Source organism: Copadichromis virginalis, linkage group LG1, assembly GCF_057382275.1.
Source record: "Copadichromis virginalis isolate Kocher_CV1m ecotype Utaka linkage group LG1, C_Virginalis_male_GT1.1, whole genome shotgun sequence".
Taxonomy (NCBI): Eukaryota; Metazoa; Chordata; class Actinopteri; order Cichliformes; family Cichlidae; genus Copadichromis; species Copadichromis virginalis.
Genome location: NC_140618.1, coordinates 39,763,004 through 39,788,117, shown reverse-complemented (window position 1 = coordinate 39,788,117; position 25,114 = coordinate 39,763,004). Strand labels below are relative to the sequence as shown.

At 41.6% G+C, this 25,114-nt stretch overlaps 2 protein-coding genes across 2 annotated transcripts in view; one reads left to right on the top strand and one right to left on the bottom strand.

Annotated features, from left to right (window-relative positions):
- shank2b (SH3 and multiple ankyrin repeat domains 2b) overlaps window positions 1-25,114 on the bottom strand; it is a 230,239-nt gene that overhangs the window by 64,883 nt on the left and 140,242 nt on the right. The window contains exons 14-15 of the mRNA XM_085462321.1: window positions 21,727-21,809; window positions 19,085-19,209 (exon numbers count right to left, since the gene is read on the bottom strand). Of these exons, the coding sequence (XP_085318447.1) occupies window positions 19,085-19,209; window positions 21,727-21,809 (208 nt within the window). The remainder of the gene's footprint in view (window positions 1-19,084; window positions 19,210-21,726; window positions 21,810-25,114) is intronic.
- LOC146719250 (zinc finger BED domain-containing protein 4-like) lies at window positions 452-4,127 on the top strand. Its single transcript, XM_085462240.1, has 4 exons — window positions 452-813; window positions 1,761-2,821; window positions 2,967-3,283; window positions 3,492-4,127. The coding sequence occupies exons 1-4, from the start codon at window positions 610-612 to the stop codon at window positions 3,845-3,847; spliced, it is 1,938 nt and encodes a 645-aa protein (XP_085318366.1). The 5' UTR covers window positions 452-609; the 3' UTR covers window positions 3,848-4,127.

Sequence of the window (25,114 nt, the reverse complement as noted above, 5' to 3'; positions counted from 1 at the left end):
AAGGGACCTCTGACTAATACGGCGGGGTCCCTGTCGGCTCGTAGCCGAAAAATAGCTTTACTTTGTTGTGTGGGTCAACTTTTCTGGCGAGAGACAGAGAGAGGCGCTGAAAGACTGCTCCAACGGAACTTATTGTTTTTGGAGGAAAACACGAACACGGTGTACAGTCGAGTCTTAATAGCTTACTTACAACTGGGCTCGTCAGGCACTCTTCTTGGCTGAAGTGGTTATTATCAGGGGTGGAAGTAACGAATTACAAATACTCACGTTACTGTAATTAAGTACATTTTTTGGGTACTTGTACTTTTACGAGTAATTTTTCAAGTGTGTAATTTTACTCATACTTGAGTACAACTTACACCATGTAATCTACTTCGCTACTTATAAAATCAAAAGTCACTACTGAGTACGCCCACTATTTGAATTAATATTCAAACCTTTCGTCTGCATTTTTGCAGCCAATAACGCCGTGCAATCGCAACCGCGCCAATTTAAGACGTAAGCAAAGAATAAACTCCGCTGCAGCAGCAGGCACAGGTGTCTGGAGGTGCTAAATGGTGGAGTATAAACTACTTTATAGACGAAAGATTTGGAGACAAAGAAGCCAAAATGGAGACAGAGGACAACACTGTCAACCATGAAAACGACGTAGAAAAGACGGAGGACGCGTGCCCGTGGCCATACCTGGAGGAATTTTTCGTGTACAGAGGAAGAAAAGGAGACAGCGTCCAGATGCAGTGCAAACTTTGTTTGACCTCTACAGTCATTTCAGCTTACAAGACTTCAGCATCTAATCTAAAAAAACACATTGAGGTAAGAGGTTTTACAACTATACGTGTATGATATTGCTTTCTTATTTTTCATGTGTGTTAAGGTTACTAGTTTGGCTAAGATATTGTCACCGCCATTGGTTAGCCTGATATTAGCTAATGTGCGTGTGTGCATGCATAATTGAGCTACAATTCGTAGGAATGTTTTAGCTTATTATTTGGATAACCACCGTCATTACAATAAATTAAACTTGTAGTCATTTAAAACTCACAGGCCTACAATCAGCTGGCCTATTTAAAAAAACAAACAAACAAAAAAACAAACAAACTTGAACACAGTGCTGAGCTGCATCTCAAATTAATCTTCCAGCTCTCAGCTGACATGTACCAGAGCCCGATTGATGGATCAGTTGATCAGTATCATTGGCCTGATATAGGTCTATCATAGTGACATGGCTCTTAATCAGTAGGGTTATATGTTTCCCAATATGATATCTTTTTTTAAAGAACATAATGTGGATTGGTTTTATTTGTTAGCTGTATGGGCAGCATTTTTGTGTATGTGATCCCTTTTCTTAAATTAGATTTGCTATATACACATATTTTGATCTCTTAGTATTTTTAGGACCTGACTAATACTGAAAACTTTAGGGTGATACTGATAAAAAGGAGTTAAAAACTTTAGATACTGATACATTGGTCGATACTCTTTTTACAGATAGTATACATATTACAGAACTTAGAATGTATACAGAAATTCATGTTTTTTGCAATGATCGTTCAAAATTGGTTTACACTTGTGAATAAATACAGCAATATATCTGCAAAATTTGACCAATTCACCACTCTTTTATACTATGCTCAACAATCAAAGATTAGCTCAAGTCTAGTTGAATAATGTTTTAAAAATGTGTTTTCTTTTAGTGTTAATCACAGTGATGTTATGAAGTAATGTATGAACCTGACGTATGATAATATTTATCTCTACAGAGGAAACATCCATCGAAGACTGAGCAGTACAATATCACTGTGGCATCAACATCTCGACAGCGAAAGACCACAGCCACACCAAACAAGCTCTCAGCAAATACACAAGCCAAGTTACCAGACCTGATGTTGAGAGCTGCAAACAAACATGTTCCACAAGCAACTGTTGACAAGCTTGTCATCAATTTCATATGTGAGGGTCTACAGCCATTTGCAGTGGTAGAACAGCCATCTTTCAAAGAATTGGTTACCACATTACAACCTCAAGCCAAAGTCATCTCCAGACCCACTGTCCGTGCCAGAATCTGTGAAGCTGCTGATCACATGAAGATGACTTTGGTTGCAGCATTGGATAAAGTCAAATTTGTTGCTACCACTACTGATTGTTGGTCAGCTCATCAGAAAAGTTACCTTGGAGTCACATGCCATTGGATAGAGGAAGCGTCCCTGGAAAGAAGATCTGCAGCACTAGCATGCAAAAGATTGAGAGGGTCTCACACATTTGACATGCTTGCTGGTGCGCTTGATGATATCCATTGCCAATACAAGATTAGAGGCAAAGTTGTAAGAACCACAACTGATAGTGGATCCAACTTTGTCAAGGCCTTCCACATGTTTGGGGCACAAAATGATGCAGATGAAGCTGAAGATGAAGCAGACCCAGAAACTATTGACCTGACTGACCATAGGGACTACCATGAGGCAAGTGCAATTCTTGATGAAGACTCTGGTTTGGAGTATCAACTTCCGCCTCATCAGCGATGTGCATGTCACCTGCTAAACCTTGTGGCAACAACTGATGCTGCCCTAGCAGAGAGCATGAATGAAACCTACAAGAGGCTCTCCCGTGCAACCTTTGCAAAATGCCAGGCCATTTGGAACAAAACTGGCCGATCTCATTTGGCTAATGAAGTGGTAGAGGACAAGTGTGAGCTACAGATCATTCGTCCCAATGCAACACGATGGAATTCAACCTACCTTGCCATTGAAAGGATAATACGCATCATTGATGAGAAGGGGGAAGATGCCATCAGGAGCATTTGTGAGGAGTTCAAGGTGAAAATGTGAGTAAAATTGGACACCTACCAATATGGTTTCAAATTTTGTGAATTTTCCTTAATGGATGGTTAAAAACGTGAGCAGACTCTTAATATTAAATCAGAAGATCCCTATTATAGTCATGGTGGGTTTTGTTGTTGTGTCTTACAGGTTGAGTCCTGCAGAAGTTGCATTCCTAAGGGAGTACTGTACCACCATGAAGCCACTGGTGAAAGCTTCAAACATCCTTCAGTCTGAGTCCACTTCCTTTATGGGATGGCTCCTGCCAGTAATCCAACAACTACTGTCCAAACTTAGCAGGCTGGAGACATCAAGCAAGACATGCGTGCCACTCATCAGAGCCCTGCAAAATGGCCTTCAAAAGCGTTTTGGAGCGATGATGGAGGATCCAGAGTTGGCTGCAGCTGCAGTCCTCTTACCCAAGTTCAAGACTTCCTGGACTGACAGAGCAGATGTAACAGAGGCTGGTAAGGATTCATGTGATCCCATTTTTGTGTATTTTTACATTTGAACACATGCTTAAGTGAGTATTTCACCTAATACATTGTAAGTTATTGATGGTCTGTCCTGAATACTAAACAATCCTTTTTGAGAATTTGCCGATTTTAAATTTGTGTTCAGGAATAATCACTGAAATTTAAATAACAAAATTGTGTTATCTACTTGCAATTACAGCCTTGACATACATCAAACAACATCTTGAAACGACAGAGCATGAGAGTGAGGATCAGCAAAGAGAGTCATCTGATGAAGATGAATTCTTCTCCAGACCAATCTCCAGAAGGCTGCAAAGTGCAGTTGAGCTTGATGGTTATCTTGCTTGTGCCACAGACACCATGGAGCTGCTGCACTCCTTCTCAGCCATCAAAAACCTCTCTCTTAAACTGAACACAGCTCTGCCTGCTTCTGCTGCGTGTGAACGACTTTTTAGCTGTGCTGGTCTACTCTTCACTGCCAAACGAAGTCGGATTGCCTCTGTTAATTTAGAAAACCAGCTCTTGCTGAAACTGAACAAAAGGTTCAGAAAGTAAAGTGTGAAAGAAATGCTAAGACTTTAAGACACTTACCTGCCTGTTGTTCAGTGTATGGGGAAAAGTTTAAATGGTTCTACGCATGTTCAGAAACATTTTTGTCATTGTTTTAACAAACAAAATTCCTCCTTTTATATCTACATTTATTTACAAAACAAGTTACCTTTCTATACCTTGTTCATCTGAAAAATGTGCTTTGAACATAAATATTTATACTGGTGAATCGAGTTGAATGCCTGCTATTGACAACAGAATAAAACATCAGTCTGTTAAAAAGTAATTAATACTCTGAGTAGTTTTTGAGAACAGTACTTTGTACTTTTACTCAAGTATTTTTTTAACACCAGTACTTTTACTTGTAATTGAGTACAATTTAACCAGTGTAACAGTACTTGTACTTGAGTACAAATTTTGAGTACTCTTTCCACCTCTGGTTATTATTATATTTACATGCTTCCAGCTCCCGTTTTTCCTCGATGACAACTCGTACCTTTCCACTCCCCTTTTTCTCCCTCCTCGCGCTCACAGACACATAACGTGTATGGCAGTCCATTCTCCCTGCAGCACGGACTACACTGCCCATGATGCTACATTCTTTAGAGCTATGCTTGTAGCATTCTGCCTGTTAGCTTAGCACAACAACAACAACAACGAAAAGGCGCTCTCTCACCCAGGAAACACACAGTCGCAGAGAGAGAGAGAGAGCGTCGCCCTGTAACCATGGCAACCGTAACGCTGCCGCCTGGAACAACAGAACGTAGCTGTCAAACAAAACCCAAACAGTCCTGACCCGCGACAAAATGAAACAGGAAAGTACCGCAGTGTAATCCATTTATTTCAACAAAGTAACTGTATTCTGAATACCACCTTTTTAAACGGTAACTGTAACGGAATATAGTTACTCATATTTTGTATTTTAAATACGTAACGGCGGTACATGTATTCCGTTACTCCCCAACACTGCTAATCAATAAATAGCTAGTTAACTGTTTTAACGTCAGTTAATATTGTGGAGGGGGCTAAATTGTTATGGAAAATAAATAATTACAGTACTCCCACCTTTCCCACCATTCCTCATTTGTATTCATCTTTTAAGCAGGTGTTTTTTGTTTACATTGTTATTGCCTTCTGGTTAGCTAACGTTTACCCTGCAGGTAATAGTCACTTTTCCACCCCTGTATATATTATAGTTGTAAGCCTAGTTGTTAAAGTGCACATCATTAATGTTAATTAAGCAATATCACATGAGAGGGAATGCTGTTTTTTAATATGAGCACTGCTGTGATTCGGTCAAAGATAATCATAACATAACATTCTCATATGATATTATACTGTTACTTTGCATTCTGCTATTCAGCATTTCACTGTAATGATGACAATAAATTGAATCTAATCTAATTTGCATATCAGTTAACATCATACATATATCTCTTTGGTTTTTCATTTATATTATATCATTTCATTTTATTCCTGGAATCATATGTTTCTATTATTAGACTTTAATACTCAGTGGTGTCACATACTCCTCTCTTCAGATGCACTGTTGAAGTTTCTTAATCCCACCCCTGGGCCATCTACCACATCTACCGCTGCTGCCTCCACTTCAGCAGCACAACCCACCAGTGATGCAGCATCAGCAGCACAACCCAGCCATGATGCAGCAGCATCAAGCGGCCTTCCTGTTGCCTCCACCTCAGCAGCATCAAGCGGTGCAGTCGCCCTCCATGCAGCTAGATGTGGCTGTCGACTTGCTGAAGAAAACCAAAGATTCCCTCACCAGCTACAGAAACACTGGATTTTCTGATGCACAGACAACGGCAAAGGAGATGTGTGAAGAAATGAATGTGGAGGCTGAACTCAAACAAAAGCGATTGAGAACCACCAAAAGGCACTTCGGTTATGAGTCTCCAGATGAGCCCATACAAGATGCACTTAAAAAAATGGAAACCACATTTTTTAATGTGGTAGTGGATACAGCCATCTCTTCACTTGATGAGAGATTTCAGAACCTTGGAGAGGTGAATGACAAGTTTGGAGTACTCCTCAATTTCCACAACTTACAAAAAGAAGAGCTGCTACAGCAGTGCCAAACACTGAGTACTACTCTGACCCATGACAGCCAGCCGGACATTAATGGCACAGAACTTGCAATGGAAATGCAGAATTTCCCACCATTGCCATCAAAGAACATGACAAACATGGAACTCTTGACCTTCCTGCATGAGAAGAAGCTGGCAGAAATTTACCCCAACATGTGGGTTGCTCTGAGAATCTTTGCCACTCTTCCTGTTACAGTGGCTGCTGCTGAAAGAAGCTTCTCTAAGCTCAAACTCATTAAAACTTACCTGAGATCTACTATGATGCAAGAACGTCTCAGTGGACTTTCCATCATAAGCATAAATCATGTGGTCTCAAATCAGTTGTCATATGATGATGTTGTAGATGACTTTGCTGCAAGAAAGACTAGGAGAGTAAGGCTGTAGCAGGTGATGTGAGGTTGATGAGGGGGTGGTGTACAGTAATTTGTAAGTCATTCTAGTTAATGCAGTATTAAAAAGCACAACTAGAGAACTCTGTAGGATCCCCTTTTTTGTAATATAGTTGTTAAAGTCATACTGGTTTATTTAATATCTTGTTTTGTGCAGTGCCTTATTTACATTGTATTTTTAATTTATTTTATCCAACTTGTTGACACGTTTTATTGTGTTTATGTATGTAAAATTTATTGTATTTCATATATTAATTTTTTATTTTTTTGTATTCATTTATTTATTCATATATTTTTTTATCTTGTTAATTATTCTGATTGTGAATTTGCTTTCTTTAAGTAAAAAAAAAAAAGGTCAAAGACAAAGCTATTCGGTTTCTTGTGAGTACATACACTACACTGCCGATGTAGGGGGGCGCCACCTAAAATCTTGCCTAGGGCGCCAGATTGGTTAGGGCCGGGCCTGCTGGCAAGGCCATGATGATCCACTTGGTAAAATAAATCCGCTTGGCATCTTTCTTGGCCTTAAGACAACAATTCTGATGGCTAAAGATCCAAACAGGACACAAAAAAAACCCAAAAAACTTTTATCGAGCGGAAAAAAAGTTGGCGTTCATCCTCCAGCTTCACTGTGCTAATGTTATGCTAACATAGCTGTGTCGATAGCAATCACGTAGCACAACATTATATGCCAGGTAGTCCAACTTCAGTAACCCTGCAAACGTCACTGCTGTTTAGTTTTCTGTCTTCATTTATGTTGGAAGTGGTAGCAGAGCTGTACGTTTGAATTAGTTTCAAAAATCTCTCAGTCAGAACATGGTATGAAATGTTTAGGTGTAAACTAGCGAGCTAACTTCTTGTTAACTTCTAACTCCGTTAAATTTAATAAATTCTGTTTTCATGGATGTTAAACTTAATTGTTACACCCGATAAAGCAGCAACGCTGATGATTTAATTAAAGATGAAAGAATTTAGACCGTTTTTAACTCTTAGTGTTCGTTTGACTTTGGGACCTGAAATGGACGGAGTTTTGGACCCAGATTACTCCGCGAATCTTTTCACTACGGCAGCATCTGCTGTAGTGTAATAAAGTTGTACTAAAACATTTTTTAACAGATTTCTGCACGCAGAAATCGGTTCGAGGTCAGTAAGCACAACCAGAATTCATACATAAGGCACACTCTAGATTTTTGAGAAAATTAAAGTTTTAGTGTGCCTTATAGTGTGGAAAATACGTTATACAGAAGAAAAGAATATATCGTGATATATATCGTTACCGCACATGCTTCAAATTATATCGCGATATGAATATTAGGCCATATCGCCCAGCCCTAGTCCAGAGTCTGACTCCACTCCACCTGGTCGGGGTATTTCTGCGTGGAGTCTGCATGTTCTCCCCATGTTTGTGGGTTCTCTCTGGGTACTCTGACTTTCTCACACAGTCCAACGACAAGCAGTTAGTTAGGTTAATTGTTGATTCTACAATGCTCATAGGTGTGAATGGTTTTCTGTCTCTCTGCATTAGCCCTACGTCTGACTGGCGACCTGTCCAGGGTGCACCCGGCCTCTCACCCTATGGTAGCTGGAATAGGCTCCAGCCCGCCCACTTAACCCCACCGTGACCCTGATAAGGATAACTAGAAGAGAATGGATGGATGAAGGCAATAAACTATATTTTTTAGGGTGCCTCCATTGTGAGGCAAGCAGCAGCAAAACACCAGACAATAGATACACTATTAAGTTAGATACAACATGAAGGGTGGAGGTGGGCTGACTATAGGTAGTAAAGTGGCTTGCAGAAGTGCAGTAACTGTGGCCAGGCTTAAGCAGCTGAAATAGCAGACTGAATGTGCAACTGTCCGGTTGGATGAGTGAAAAGTATCAAGATGGCACCGAGATCAGCTGATCTATCAAGACTGCAGTTCAGCTGAACGTCAGGTCCTGCTTGATTTACCACTTTGATTTACAAGGAAATGCAAAATTCTATAATTCTGTATATTTTTGACCATTCCACTTGTAAAAGTAGACCTTGTAAAATATCAATGCACAAACATTCTTAATATTGTTTTCTCTAACAGGGACGAACACTCGAATCTCTGCTGCTGTGAATCAGGTTATACTTCATGTACTTTAATGTTATCCCTGGAAACATAAACAACCAAGCTTTGATTTTCCAGAAACCAAAGCCTCTGCAAGGGTAGCTGGGTTATGAGATTTCTATTCAAGATAAACTCAGTAAGAATGCCTGCTGCACGGCAATGAAGAAGCCCTCCTTTTTTTAAGAGGAAGAAATGGTGAGGACTGCCTGTGCTAGTTCACTGAACAACTGACAGTTGTGTGCTGTGCTGCAGTCCTCTGAGATGCAGAGGCAGGGCTCTGACAGGACAAGTGTGCACGCACACACACACACACCTGGAGGTACAGGAAGTCACATGCATTTGCATGTTACGCTGGTCATACAGACCTTCCCTTGGCTCAGAGTTGTGTCTTATATAAGCTTATAAATACTTTACTTAATTTACCTCCACTGTATACACACAATTACTGACACAGAGGAACAAACAGAAGGCAGAAATCTACAGGGTGGAGAGAACTTTACATAAATTATGTAAGAAAGTCTTTAATGTGTCTATTTCATATATACATGTGAAAATTCCCAATAATTTATTACACGTCTCCAAAAAATACTTTTCTTTGATAAATTACTGTCCACGAATGAATTGCCAACATCAAAAACTACCATTTAAAGCTCACTGTATCATGTAGTAGCAAACTAATACAAGTATACTAGAGCCACACTGTGGCCAATAATAATACAAATTTTTAGATAGAAAAAATTCTGATATATATGCTTGACACTGCACAAAACATCTGTTCAACAGAGAGTGTACTTTTCTACTTATGCTGCAGACAGGATGGTTTGAACAAGAGAGCTGGGTCACTTCCTTCACCACTTCCCCACACTGGGTGGCTTGAAGTGAGCAAATGGAGTAAAAAACTCTCAAGCTGTGTCGTGGATTTTTATTAAAAAAAAAAGAACGTTGTGACGGAGATTTTCTGACCAGAAGAGAAGACACTTGAAACTGAATGTTCCCATAAAATACGATGATAGTCATTAGGAAATATCATCATCATTACTACAAAGTCCTAAACTGTTTGAAAGACTAGAAAAACAAGTTAAATTCTTTAATCATACACTTTCCCTCTTTTTTGAAATGTGCTTCCACAGATCATCAACTCAGCATTAGGTAATTAGGAAATGCACTTAGAATTTAAATCCTATTTAAATCCAACAAACTCTGTCAGTTTTTGATAGTTTCAGTTTAAGAAGACAAATGCATCTCATGGCTAAACTTCAATGTACAACCTAAAGTTTTGTGATAACAAAACTTTGGCTGGTACGTATTTCACAGTAAACGTCCGCTGTAGCACACGTATGGCTCCAAAAACCTCCATTAGGCTTCGAATGCTCCCTCGAGATCCTGCTTTGTCTACTTGCCAACCATCAATTTCATCATACACCTTAAGGTTGAGGACAGGAAATGTCAACGTATTCAAACTGACCCAAAAGTCACATGAAGCATCAGAAATGATGACAAGACCCAGAGACTAAGCAGCAGGCTTTGTGCATCACATTTAAGCCTGGTCTGAAGGTATTAGGTCAGGTTCATGACCAGGAGCATTTTTGTTGATATTGTTAACATTCATGGGGAAGTGCTCTGTAAATCTGTGAGAAACTTACTTTCAAGGACAGTTCAGCTGTAACGCCCAAGAGCATCCTGGCCATTCTCACATAATTATCCCTCATTACTTGTTCTATTTGCCATATTTATCTTGTTAATAATTTGACTTCTTAAATCTGGATACTGTACCTACTGTGAAAAAGAAAGCCTCAGTTCAGAAGTACTTGTCTCCCTGGTATAACTCTCAAACGCGCACCTTAAAGCAGATAACTCTTAAGCTGAAGAGGAAATGGCAACTCACAGATTCAGAAGATCAGTTATCATGGAAAAGTTGTTTGCTGCTCTATAAAAAAAAGAGCTTCCCCCAATTTCCTGTTTTTAGTTTATGTAGCCTATGTTCACCCCTATATAGTTAGCTCTGAAGGCTGAAGCAAAGATTTTTAAAATGGACACTCACAGGATATATTCACTGTTTCTCGAACCTTTGCTTCTCGAACATTTTGTCACATTACAGCCACAAACATGAATCAATTTTATTGGAATTCCACGTGAAAGACCAACACAAAGTGGTGCACACGTGAGAAGTAGAACCAAAATCATTCATGATTCCAAACAATTTTTACAAATAAATAACTGCAAAGTGGGGTGTGCGTAATTATTCAGCCCCTTTGGTCTGAGTGCAGTCAGTTGCACATAGACGTTGCCTGATGAGTGCTAATGACTAAACAGAGTGCACCTGTGTGTAATCTAATGTCAGTACAGATACAGCTGCTCTGTGACGCCTCAGAGGTTGTCTAAGAGAATATTGGGAGCAACAACACCATGAAGTCCAAAGAACACACCAGACAGGTCAGGCATAAAGTTACTGAGAAATTTAAAGCAGGCTTAGGCTAAAAAAAGATTTCCCAAGCCTTGAACATCCCACGGAGCACTGTTCAAGCCATCATTCAGAAATGGAAGGAGTATGGCACAACTGTAAACCTACCAAGACAAGACCGTCCACCTAAACTCACAGGCCGAACAAGGAGAGCGCTGATCAGAAATGCAGCCAAGAGGCCCATGGTGACTCTGGACGAGCTGCAGAGATCTACAGCTCAGGTGGGGGAATCTGTCCATAGGACAACTATTAGGCCAACGTTGTGCAGTGCACGACTGCACAACGTTGGCCTTTATGGAAGAGTGGCAAGAAGAGAGCCATTGTTAACAGAAAACCATAAGAAGTCCAGTTTGCAGTTTGCCACAAGCCATGTGGGGACACAGCAAACATGTGGAAGGTGCTCTGGTCAGATGAGACCAAAATGCAAAACGCTATGTGTGGCAGAAAACTAACACTGCACATCACTCTGAACACACCATCCCCACTGTCAAATATAATGGTGGCAGCATCATGCTCTGGGGGGGCTTCTCTTCAGCAGGGACAGGGAAGCTGGTCAGAGTTGATGGGAAGATGGATGGAGCCAAATACAGGGCGATCTTGGAAGAAAACCTCTTGGAGTCTGCAAAAGACTTGAGACTGGGGCGGAGGTTCACCTTCCAGCAGGACAACGACCCTAAACATAAAGCCAGGAAACAATGGGATGGTTTAAAACAAAACATATCCATGTGTTAGAATGGCCCAGTCAAAGTCCAGATCTAAATCCAATCGAGAATCTGTGGCAAGATCTGAAAACTGCTGTTCACAAACGCTGTGCATCTAATCTGACTGAGCTGGAGCTGTTTTGCAAAGAAGAATGGGCAAAGATTCAGTCTGTAGATGTGCAAAGCTGGTAGAGACAGACCCTTAAAGACTGGCAGCTGTAACTGCAGCAAAAGGTGGTTCTACAAAGTATTGACTCAGGGGGCTGAATAATTACGCACACCCCACTTTGCAGTTATTTATTTGTAAAAAATGTTTGGAATCATGTATGATTTTGTTCCACTTCTCACGTGTGCACCACTTTGTGTTGGTCTTTCACCTGGAATTCCAATAAAGTTGATTCATGTTTGTGGCTGTAATGTGACAAAATGTGGGAAAGTTCAAGGGGGCCGAATACTTTTGCAAGCCACTGTATTGCAGCATAACTACGGGAGGATTCAGGGTCAGCTGATCCTCCTCATGGAGAATCCTGAGGTACTACTCTGGCCACAAGAGATATGTAATCTCTTGAGCAAGTTTCTGGCCTGACGTGGGGTCTCCTCCCAGCTGAGCATCCCCAGAAAATCTTCAGCAGGAGGCGCCCTGATCAGATGCCTTTTGCCTGGCTCCTTTCCTACAGAAGGAGTCTCCTCCCAGCTCCCAACTCCCTCTGGATGACTGGGCTTGTCATTCTATTTCTAAGAGCTTTTCCATTTCCATCCACATTACCGGACAGGGAGCAAGTGGGAGAGTCCATACAGATGTCTGCATGCTTGTGTTTTGTTACTGGTCCGGTACCTAACTCCTTCACTTGTGGCAATGACTCTCCCAAAACCAGAAAGAGCAATCTACCATTTTCCAGCAACCATGGCTTCAGGCTCTCATCCTCGCAACTTGTCGTATAACTGGAAAACTTCAAACATCAGCTTGCTGTTGAAGACTATGTTTTCTTGAAGTCAACAGAACCAAGTCATCTGCAAAAAGCAGGAATACTATTCCCAAAACAAATGCCCTGCTTGCCCTGAGTACGGAACGAGCAACTCCTACAAATACATATGCACTATAGTGCTTTAGAAAATCCAGACTTTGTTCTTTGTAACAGTAGAACAGGGTTCTGCACTGGTGCAAACTATTAGTAAATCTGCCCTTAATTGCAGCAAACATCCCTCACCTTCCTTTGCTTTGAATGAAGGTTTCCCTCATTTTCTCTCTCTCACTCAGACAAAGTCAACTAGCTGCACTGACAGGAAGTGCAGACAGCCGAAGCATCGCAGTTATTGATGGGGACTACGACAAGCACCCACTTAAACACATTTAGACAGATGACTTGAGTGTTTGTGTACAAGTGCACAAAATGCACGCAAGCATCATCATGCCAGGCTGCTAACGGCAATAAAAGATTGATGCTCAGCCAAGCCTTAAATCATGCCTACAAGAGGATATGCATTCTGCTAATGTGGAGACAGAAACAGCACACTTGTGCATTCTTGCGTAAACAAGAATTGAATTTAGCATTGAAAGCAATGGCCAGGTATTTGGAAAATAAATTGCAGGATAATAAAAAAGGCATCAGCCCAGTGTCCACATGCAAAAGCCTGTTGTTACTACTTTAACACATTCCTCTGTTTTTCCATCTTTGCATGCCTCTGAGTCACTGCTACTGTCATTCAACCCATGAATTTAAAATCAACATGCACCATCCTCGAGAGAATTCCACTAAAAATGTGTTTAAAGACAGAAAAGTGGTTTCACAGCCCCAATGCTTCATGACTTTCCTCCCTCACATGTAGCAGAAATGTGAGCATGGAGAGTTCACCTGTCAGGCAAACATGCCAGAGACATCCCTTCACTGGAAATCTGTTTAGCAGCTCAATATTGCTGGTCATCTGTTGGGACTGTAATGGGATTAGATACAACAGCCAACAGGCTACCATGGTAACTGCATCACCACTATGTCATAACTGCTACAAGACAGCCCATTTGCTGTTAGCTTTTAATCACATATATCCCAGTTTATTTTAACAACAGCATCACCCCCTTTTTGGGAAATGGCTTTATTTATAAAGTATATTTCAGCACCACACAACATTCTTCGCATATTAAGAGCATGCCTCTGTACTAAATTGTCATTATGAAACAAAACATATGAAAATGGGAGACTTCAAACTGCTGAGCAATCAAGAAAGATTGGGATAATATCTATCTGTCAGAACATCATCAACTTTCCTCTGAACTCCCAAACACAGTGTTCTTAAAAGGATGCAACACAGTAGCAAACATGAACCAGCATGAATTTTGTGAAATATGTTTCTGGGAATAAGACAGTTGTGTGCTTCGTTGTGCAAATAAACATGATTTAAGGGCTGTGGGTTGGAGATGGCAGTGCTACACTAAAACAGCAAAACAGTAAAACAGTGACTGGAATCAGTGCAGTAATATTCTGCACACGCTCATTATAGAATATGAGCTGTGGTTGGCTAACTAGCTAGAGGCTGTACAGCTGTGAACGTGTCAAACATTTTCAAGCCCGCTGACGCATTTTGTAAAGACACTGATGCTGCTGACACGTCGGCAGCTTTGACTTTGGACCTTCTGAAACAGACTGATGAGATGATTAAAGAGGTCGCAAGAACATTTGGAGATAAAATTAATAACAGACAAGTGGAGACTGAGCTGAAGTCACATTGAGCTTCAGACACAGAGAGTCTGCTCTCTTCATTTGATGCTCCATTTAGCAGAAAGGCAGAATAAAGCAATCCCCAGTGCAGTGCTGCTTACAGACACACGGCCGTTATGGATTCGTAAAAGAACAGAATAAAAAAAGCTCGCTCAAAATAGAAGATGTGCCACTCTGATGTGATTTGTGATACGTACAAGATGAGATTCCTACAGTAGTATTCAGAGTATGAGATTTGCACTAGTATGTCAGAAATCCATAATGACTCTGAAGCATTTCGGTGAGGAGCCTTGCTCACATTAGTGAAACACCCAGCAGCACTAAAGATTATTCCAAGTCATTTTGATGAACACAAATCCTTACTAGTGGATGATAACCCCAAGAGATCAGATACTGCAGCTGCTTACACAACACAGTGTCATTTGTGCAGACTACACAGAAACCAAGATGAGTAAAGTGAGACGGAGACTCCTGATCTTAGATTTCTCTGAAAATGTTTCAACTAAATCTGTCAGGTACAAAACAAATCAACCAATCGATGACATTTTACCACTTTCATTGAATTCACTCAGCAACAGTTTAACATCTGTTACTAGGCAGCAAATCAAACAGCGGGGTCGAAGTTATCAATCATCACAAATTACAGCCACAACAACAAACCTTGTTACAAATATATATATATATAAAATATAACTGCACACATCCAAAACAAAAACTGACCTAATCTTTAGTTGTATTATTAAAAACACAATATTTTGCAGTCAGTCCTTAGCAAACTGCTACTCAACATGTCTTTCATCAGTATTAATGTTTCCAGAGAAGCAGAGCTGTCAAATCTGGCTTTAAGACAATGTCCAGTGTGATGCATTCTTCAAATTCTTCTTCAAATTATTTCTCCTACAGGTAAAAACACCTGTCAGCCTCGAGTAACATTTACCTTTGGCTCACTTGGTTCCCTGTAGCTCTGTGTGTCCGATACTCCTGAGCCAGAACATTAAAGCTGCACAATCGGACATGAAGCAAAATCAATCTTATTTTTTTTAAGTGAAAAACTTCCAAACAGCAGTCACAGTTACTATTGTTGGTCAGAAGTCAGTTGGAGGCATCTCTGCTCTCTTTTCTTCATCCTCATCTGTCTTTACTGTTGTGAACTGTAACAACAGAGCTCCTCTCAGCTGTTAATACACAACACAGATGTGCAACATGCATTACGACATGCTAGCGTGTCTCAGCACGATGTTCACCAATTTAATTTTACAACTTTACAGTTATTAGCACAAACAGCACAAATTACTGCATGCCATGATTTTCTGACAGCGTGTTTGAGTGGTGGAAATAGATCTAAGTTTTCTCACAACGAAATTAATCAGTTTATCAATTACATACACTCCTGTTTTCCACTTGTTATGCGTATAAAGCACAGCTATCCACAGTTGCAATTTCTTCCATTCCAATCTCTCAACCACCTGTAGACCTGCATCAGGCTGGAATAGGCTACAAGACCATCAGCAAAAAGCTGGAAGTAGTTAAAACTGTACTTAAAAAGCCATGTCTTCACCCAGCAGTCTTAGCTAATTATAGGCCAATCTCCAACCTTCCTTTCATATCAAACATCCTTGAAAGAGTAGTTGTCAAACAGCTAACAGATCATCTGCAGAGGCTTATTTGAAGAGTTTCAGTCAGGTTTCAGAGCTCATCACAGCACAGAAACAGCTTTAGTGAAGGTTACAAATGATCTTCTTATGGCCTCTGACAGTGGACTCATCTCTGTGCTTGTCCTGCTAGACCTCAGTGCAGCGTTCGATACTGTCGACCATAATATCCTATTAGAGCGTTAGAACATGCTGTAGGTATTACAGGTACTGCACTGCAGTGGTTTGTATCATATCTATCTAATAGACTCCAGTTTGTGCATGTAAATGGAGAGTCCTCTTCACACACTGAGGTTAATTATGGAGTTCCACAGGGTTCAGTGCTAGGACCAATTCTGTTTACATTATACATGCTTCCCTTAGGCAGCATCATTAGAAGGCATAGTATACATTTTCACTGCTGATGACACCCAGCTCTATCTGTCCATGAAGCCAGATAACACACACCAATTAGGCAGGAATGTCTTAAAGGTATAAAGACCACAATGACCTCTAATTTTCAGGCTTGACTTTGACCTTCTGTAACACTGTGAGGAATCTTGGAGTCCTTTCTGACCAGGACATGTCCTTCAACGCACATATTAAACAAATAAGTAGGACTGCTTTCTTTCATTTGAGCAGTATCTCTTAAATGAGAAGCATCCTGTCACTGAGTGATGCTGAAAAACTAGTTCATGCATTTATTACTTCTAGGCTCGATTGTGGTAATTCGTTATTATCAGGATGTCGTAAAAACTCCCTGAATGCTTTAATTAAAGGACTGAGAGAGAGAGAGCATATTCTCCTAAACTGGCTTCTCTTCATTGGGTCCATATTAAACCAATGACCTGAGGTCAGGTGGTCAAATGAAACCAAAATCGACTTCTTTGGCATAAAAAAACACCATCCCCACAGTCACGTGTGGAGGTGGAAACATCATGCTTTGGGGCTGTTTTTCTGCTTACTACAAGAAACTTCTTACATCTGTGCGCACCAACAAGGTTTTCTCCACCAAGTACTAAGTCATGTTTTGCTTGAGACAAAATATTTTACTCAGTGACTTGCAAATCATGTTATAACCTTCATGTTTCTTTTGTTTGTTTGTATTTTGATATTCTGCCACTCGCCATTAAAATGAAGCTGGTTTTAATTTCTCTGCTAACGAGCAAATCTACAAATACAGCAGGGATCAAATAATTGTTTTGCTAAAATACATTTACCGACTGCTTCAGTAGCCACACCTGTTCACCTGCTCATTACCCAAATATGAAATGGACCAATCACATGGGAGCAATGTATGTGTTTATGGATCTAGACATGGTCAAGTCAACTTGCTGAAGTTCAAACTGAGCACCAAAACAGGGAGGAAATGAGATTTAAGTGACTTTGAACATGTCAAGGTTACTGGAGTCAGATGGGCTGGTCTGAATATTTCAGAAACTACTGAGTTACTGGTATTTTCCCACATAACCATCTTTATGGTTTACACAGTGTACAGAGATGGCAGAGGAGAACAGCCTGACTTCTTTGAGCTAAAAGGAAGGTGCCGGTAATTCAAATAAAACCTCGTTACAACTAAAGTATTCAGACGTGCATCCCTGAACACACAACACATTGAAGCTTAAAGCAAAAAAAAAGACCACACCAGGTCCCAATCCTTTCAGCTAGAACAGGAAACAGAGGCTACAGCTCGAACAGCATCAACAAATTGTAGCATGTAGCATTTTTAAAACAATAACAGGATCTGCTGGATTTTCATAATTGAAGTTAAAAATTTTTGTTTGTTTTTTGTTACATGGAAAATTGCTCAGTGGGATTCTGGTGAATGGTTGAAATTGGGTTGAATTCATCTCTCTGTTATGCCCTAAAACCACCACATTTCACTTTTCAACCAAAGACAGGAATATTTCTTAAAGGGACATAAATGTCTGGTGTGTTGAGGGTGGTGGAAGAAAAAGCCTAACCCTGTACTGGAAGTCAAATCAAATGAAATGCATTTCCATATCATATTTGAGTGCTTGATACAGTTCTGGGACAGGCAATCCAGTCAGCAACATGTGTAAATATCAACTCTCACTATAGACCTAATCAAAGCTAACCTGGTGTTTTTAAAGTTGGTGAAAAATGCTCTGACAACTCGCAGTAATATCACACCTTATGGAGGACAAACAGATACTGTTTCATGTTATACATCATGCACCAGGCTCTTAATCAGGCCAAATATACTCTCAGTGACCCTCTGCATCTGGTACAACCCCAAGTGCAGGAATATAATGATGCATCGTACAGCTGCTGACTTGCACCACAGACAAGGGAGAAAACACTTAAACAGTGTAACAATTCAAAATATTGTTTCCAAACAAATCCCAACAAAAAAGACCCAACACATGAATGTCTGTGCTGGCTGCTTCAAGCAACACTTTCTAAACTGATACATGCAGTTAATGTTGTCTGTATATTTTATATTTCATCAAGGATTGCACAAAGCAAACATGCTGTGGATTCACATGCTAGCATCAGTCCCGTGTCAACTATTCAGGCGTGGCTCAGTGGCACTAAACAGGAAGGACAGGCCTTAAGACTCACTCAGTGCTCTGTTAATCCCATGACAATGTCTACACTCACCAGACGACAAAATGTTTCACTCCATAAGTCACCATACCAATCAAAAGTGGCAGGAGTCAGCTGTCGGTCTAATTGCATGCAAACTGATGATTTCACAGTGAAGTGGCTCCCAAACACTTTCAAACAGAGTGAGGTCTTATTGAAAACGTCTGCACGATCAAGCCAAATTTTCTTTCAGAAGAGTTTGCTGAATAAGCCCAGTCAAATGAGGGGACAAAAAGATGAATGCAGCACATGCTGTACACACTTTGCTTATTCACACATAAACACAGCGAGCTCTGAGTGTACGCAAACCCTTTTATAAGAAGGGTAGCATGTCCCACTGCCAACATGACAACCAGGAGCACTGAGGTAAAATGCACCAAAAACCACACAACAAAACCAACATTTTCAACCCGTGTTACTAAGCAAAACTCGTCCAGAAACTTCAGCTCCGTTAATGTGTCTGACCAACGCTCGGTCACCGAATTGCATACGCAGGAACAGCAAAATGATTTAATAATTGCAGCAGCTCTTACTTCGATGAGGAAGTCCCCCGTCCTAAGTCCTGCTTGCCATGCCACTCCTCCCTCATCCACAGACTCCAGGTACTGCAGGGCTGGAAAGGCAGGTGTGGGAGTAAACTCCTCAATGGGCGTATCCGCTGGACATCAAAGAGAGAAGAGCGTGGTCCCATAAAATAAGGCACAATGCAAGAAAGCAGTTTTAAAAAGGGACAAGATCTAAACAAACAGGTATATGTTAACACAATGACACAATGAATCTAAGACGTAAAACCTTTTTAAAACCTGATTTTAAAATGTCAGTTAATTCTCTGTGCACGGGCAGATTAACCCCAGCGTAGTATAAAAACCTGTAAAACATTTAAACAGAATGTAACCCATTTGTTACATTCAGTTCTGCAAGCTACAAAATACACAGCAGCAGATGAACAACCACACAGTCTATCAGCGTGTGTAATTTGCCCTGTTAATACTGTCATGGTTTGACTAGAGGGTTAGCAATAATTGGTATGATTAAAGCATGAATGCTCCCATGGCAGAATTAAAAGGGGGATTTTAGCTTCACCCAACGTTCACGTGTGCCTAAAGTTACTTCCTGGCTACCATGAGCTGGACCCAGATTCTTAGCTTTTTACATGTTCATTACAAACGGGTTTGTATATGTCAGCTAAGGATTTAAAATTCTTTTAAGACCATGAAGCAGCAAAACTGACAGTTTGATGGACTTTAAAACAGTTTTACCCAGAGAATTAACTCAGTTCAGGTTTATTTATACAGTGACAAATCATAACAACAGTTGCCGCCACCTTACACTGTGAGACCCTACAATAACAATCAGATGACCCCCCCTATGAGCTAACACCTGGCGACAGTGGGAAAGAAAAACTGCCTTGCATGTAGGCATTTGTCCTGCTTTGCAGCCTGCTTGAGCTCAGCATAGTAGCATGTGAACCACTTTTACCAGCTGCAACAGTTTAGAATGACTCTCCATTTCACTGCACAGCTCAGGAGCAGTTCTTGCTCTGCCCTGGAGGTCTGCTGTGACCTCGATTATTATCACCGGCTGCAGTCCATAGCAGTGGAGGGGGGGGCGAGAAACGTTCTTGAAAGGCAGGTGAATGACATCAAGGACCAGCACAATAGCGACTCGGTCAGCCTGCCGGTAGGGAAGCAGGAGTCAGGAAACTAGATGGTTAGTAGTGGCTGAACAAAGTACGAATAAGGAGATTATTCCGTGCTAAAGTCATTCTCTCAGGCTTATGATAAGAAAGCAACATAAAGCACAACATATACAACTATTAATATAGTCTGGCCATACTCCCCATGTCAAGTCTCTGTGTGAGCAAGACTTGTTCATTAATTTTAATAATAAAGCAAATTCGTAAAATTCTTTGTTTCTCAGGAATAAAGTGGCAAAAAAGCATCCCTCGTTTTAAGAAAAGTTTACCATCTCTCCTGTTCTCTACTATCACTTTCATCACGCGCAGCCGCGGCACGCGCTCCCTCTGTGGCGGGAAGGGAGGTTAGAAAACACTGGACTGAGAGAACGCAGCGGTGACAAGTGACGTTTCCTATAACTCACCCTGCACAGCACTTATGAGGGGATTTGCATGATTGTGATGACTGTGTTTCTTTAGGTGTCTGTCTGTGTGTGACACAGTGACAGAGGAGGACGAGAGACAGCGAGCGCAAGGGAGAGAGAAGAGAGAGGCTGAACTGCAGAGCACAAAAGAGGATGTGAGCTTATGTGACAGCTCGAGCATCAGCGCATGTTTGTGAGTTTGTGTATGCCTGTTCACCCCGTGCAGTGCAGGATAAGCTCGGCTGGGTCAGTTCCCCCGGGGTGATAGCAATGTGTGTTAGGATGACTAGAACATTCCTCTTGTTTTTCAAGCCAAATCCCTCTTTCCTCTCCCTTCATGTCAGTCCCTCTCCTTTTTCTCCCCCTCTCTCTGTATGTGCCTTAAAAAAACATGAACATACTAAATTTACCTCTCGACAGTAACCATGGTGTAGACCAATGGAACAGCGGCGCACAGTTGTAGAATGCAAACGTGGATTATGACATGGCGAGAATCGTCATAGAAACCGATGCAGCAGCTCAAACTGGCTATTTTTAGTGCCAATCTTACAGCCTGGTGAAACGGCAAACTGCATGGGTAGGCCACTCTTATCACAACAACTCCTGGTGTGGTGGAAAGAGGTGAAGGATGGCGGACACAACAAAGACGGCTACACGCAGACTTACTTAACCAAAAAAAAGAATAAAAAAGGCCTTCAGTCTGATGTTGTTACAGATGTTGTTACAGATGTTCACAGACCTCTGCAGCATGCATGAAAAGACATTAAAATGTAGGCAGACTTATGTGCAATCAAATGAGTGCTGGCGTGCAATCACTCCTTATGTGCATTAAAGTTTCTATAAGTATATTTCTAGTGGAACTTATCTGCATGGTTTTGTAGTGCCACGCAGACACACGCCTCTGAGTGAGAAGGCTTAAACTTGAAATTTAAATGCAAATTGACATATATTGGTGAATAGTTTCATGAGGCATGTCAGTGTTGATGACTTATAAGGATCCTTCGGTTTGGGGAGAAAGGGAGAACAGATCCGAATAACAATCACAAAAAGTAGCTAAGTCGATAAATGCTCCTACCTTTTGCCCCACGCAGGACGAAGCCAAATCCCTCATTCTCCTTTTTCTGCAGCACCACCGTCTTCTCGTCCACCACGCAGTCACTGTGGAGGAGATGCCGAGCAGAGCGCCCGTTAGCACAACCCATCATCCGCAGCATGGCCACGGACGCCCTGCCCGAGTGGAGGTTCATACTGCTGGTGGAGCGCTAGTCCGGCCAGGGCAGGGCAGGGCAACCCTGACCCCACCCCACCACCACCACCACCGCTGCCTCCTCCCCCCTCCTCCTCTTGTCGGCCTCTGTCTCTATCAAACGGTATGACAGCGGCCCCGGGAGCCCGGCGACATCATCTCCGAGAAAAAAACAGCAGAAACACAAACCGGGGGTAGACGACGCACGAGAAGCGCCTCCCTGCCCTCTCCCCGCCGCAGTCGCTCCCTGTCCGCTTCTCCTGGTCGATGGCGCGGTTACCTCCGCTGCTGCTCCCGTTGCGCAGGAGGAGAAGGAGGAGGCTCTGACCCGGCGTGCGGGAGTGCTGCGCCGCCGAGGAGACGCGACATCAGGCTGGTGGTGATAGCCTCTAACGGCTCATCATGAGGCGGGAAGGAAGGCTGGAGCTCCCCGGGTTGGGAGGTGGAGGGAGAGAAAGCGAGAGAGAGACAGAGAGGGAGGGAGGGAGCCACGCTGTGGACGGAGAGATGTCTAGGTGTGCTGCGCGCTGCACCCGACAGGTTGGTGGGGAGGGAGGGAGGGGGGCAGCAGCAGTGAGGCGGTGACGGCGGACTCACTGATTGATGACCCAGCGGAGGATCGGATCAGTTTTATACAGCGCTTTATTAGAATCACATCTTAATTAAAAAACAACAACAGCGACTTAAGGGGACACCGGAAACAGTTTTTATAATCAGAGCAGTAACAAACACTGATGACTGAATGAATAAAGTTGAATGTTTGTTTGTTTGAAGAGCTGCTCAGATCCTGATCTTTGTATGAAGTCAGTCTGAGTTAGTGGTACAGTCCTGGGGAAAGGAATTGCTCCGAGTTGTACTGGGACGACTTAAAAATCATTATGTTTTATTTGTGCCTTTGTGTTCTTTCTGGCCACGGTAATAAACCATGAATGCCATTTTTGCCCAGTGTCTTTCTTATCTTTCACTGACTTCATTGAAACAAGTGAGACGTGAAGTTCTTTCGATGATGTTTTGGGCTTTTTCTTGACCTCCTGAATCAACATGAATGCACTTTGGTAGTAACTTTGGCCACTCCTGTTCCAGGTTTTCTCCATAGATGCCCTCCCTGTGGTTTGTTGGTCTTAAAGCTTTAGAAATGACTTTGTAACCATTTCCATCTGCATTGTTTCTTTAAATCTCTGGTTCAAGAAACCAGTTTGAAATTATATGAGCTTTGTGACAATCTCCTGTTGGAAGCAGCAATCAGAAGATTGGTGCACTGTGGTCATGACGGGATGGACATGGCCAGCATCGATACTCGGGTAGGCTGTGGCATTTAATTGATGCTCCCTTGTGGTTATTTGAGTTACTTTTGTCCCATTATCTTTTTAGAATGAGCCATTCTAACCTCTAACATCAACACGCCATACTCACTAAGAGAACTCTTCTTTTTTAGACAACTTTGAGATGTTTGTGTGGGATCCAAGTAGATGAGCAGCAGGTTCTGAAATGCTCAGACCAGTTCATCTGGCATGCACAATCATGCCACAGTCACTTCAGCCACCTTTGTTCCCAATTCTGATGGTCAGTTTGTACTTTAGCAGTTCATCTTGACCATGTCTACATGCATAAATGAACCGGGTTCCTGCCATGTGATTGGCTGACATATATATTTGTATTAACAAGGACCAAAACAGGTGTACCTAACAAAATGGCCAGTGAGTGTACATGTACACTGTAGTAAAAAAAAAAAGAAAAAAAAAGAAAAAAGTTGCAGTTGCTCTGAGTCTCCCCTACTTGTCAGCTGAATAGCTTGAAATAGAAGTTAAAAGAAACAAGCATGAAGTATCATAAGCTATGTGCTTTGTCCTTTAGAGTACTCCTCAGTGAGGCCATGGTTGTGGTAATCTGCACACAGAGGTGCATGAGACTACAATTTTAAAAGCGTGTTCCCCCATAAAGTGGGGGATCCTCCCCCTTTTTGCATGTTAAAAAAATTGATTGTATATAAAAAAAAAAAAAATTTAACATGCAACAACTCCTCTGAGTGAAAAAAGTAATTTTTTCAGAAAGGTTATCTTAATATCGGACCTTCTCTTCCTTTGTTGGTCTAGCCTTGCAAATCTGTAGACTTTGCTTAAATGGCTGTTTTCATAAACACATGGATTAATAGTGTTTAATAGCCCTTTCTTAAAATGACTCTGTAGCATAAGGCTACACTCATCAGCCACATCATTGAAATAACTGAGAGGTGAAGTGAATTATATTGGTCAGCTTGATATTATGCGGTGTTGTGCTGAGAAATCTTGACCTTCAAAGTCCAGTTTGTTTGCAGATACGCCCTGGACACGTCACCAGCTCACCACAGGGCTACAAAGAGACTGACAACCACAAATTCTCACATCCACAGCATCATTACAATCACAAATTCATTTAACATGTACATGTCTTTGGGCTGTGGGAGAAAACCCAAGCCAGAAAAGATAGAACATGCAAAGTCCACACAGAAAGGCCGAAGCTGACCAGTGGGTTCAAACCCAGATATTTCTTGCTGTGAAGTCATAGTGCAGAGGAAACCATCAAACCTTCTGAACCGATAACTCGGAGAGGTTTTGATGGTCCAAGAGGTACCCAGACAATATTAGGCATGTAGTTTTAATGCTGCGGTCAAATGATGTACTAGTAGGTTGATATTCTACTGAAATCCTCTGTTCTTTTTGCTAATTAATGGCAATGCTAAATGTCTAGTGCAGTCATACTGCAAATGGTGTTTGATATGCATATATCTGCGATGTTTAGCATCAGCGTCAGCTATGATTGCTAGTCCTAACCTAAACCGTTACACTGCACTTGTGTTTGAGGAATCCTCTACAAGGCAATGCAGCATCTCCACAAAAACAGCAGGATTGCTCCAAATACAGAGGCACCCCTTTATGTAAACGGTCTAATCAGACATCTTCTCCTCAGCTCTGCATATATTAACTACAACTATTTTGTTCTTTTTCTATATGCATGCAACATTCAACCTCTCATTCCCTGCAGTGATCATGGCCGAGCCTGCTGTGGTGAGACTGACCAGCATCATCTGAGCTTCCAAGCAGAACTGACCATGAAACTGGCTGGGGAGAGGTCCAAGTAAAAGGCCAAGTTTGCTGCTCCAGCCTGAGGTGTTTGTTGAAAGTGCATCATTCAGCTTATATTAGGCACAAGGATTGCAGTGAATAGACATGTGGGATGA

Bases quoted from the DNA above. Each gene is read 5' to 3' on its own strand.
- LOC146719250 (XM_085462240.1), top strand. From the start codon at position 610: ATGGAGACAGAGGACAACACTGTCAACCATGAAAACGACGTAGAAAAG. The intron at 814-1,760 runs GTAAGAGGTTTT...TTATCTCTACAG, and splicing joins ATCTAAAAAAACACATTGAG to AGGAAACATCCATCGAAGAC. The intron at 2,822-2,966 runs GTGAGTAAAATT...TGTGTCTTACAG, and splicing joins GAGGAGTTCAAGGTGAAAAT to GTTGAGTCCTGCAGAAGTTG.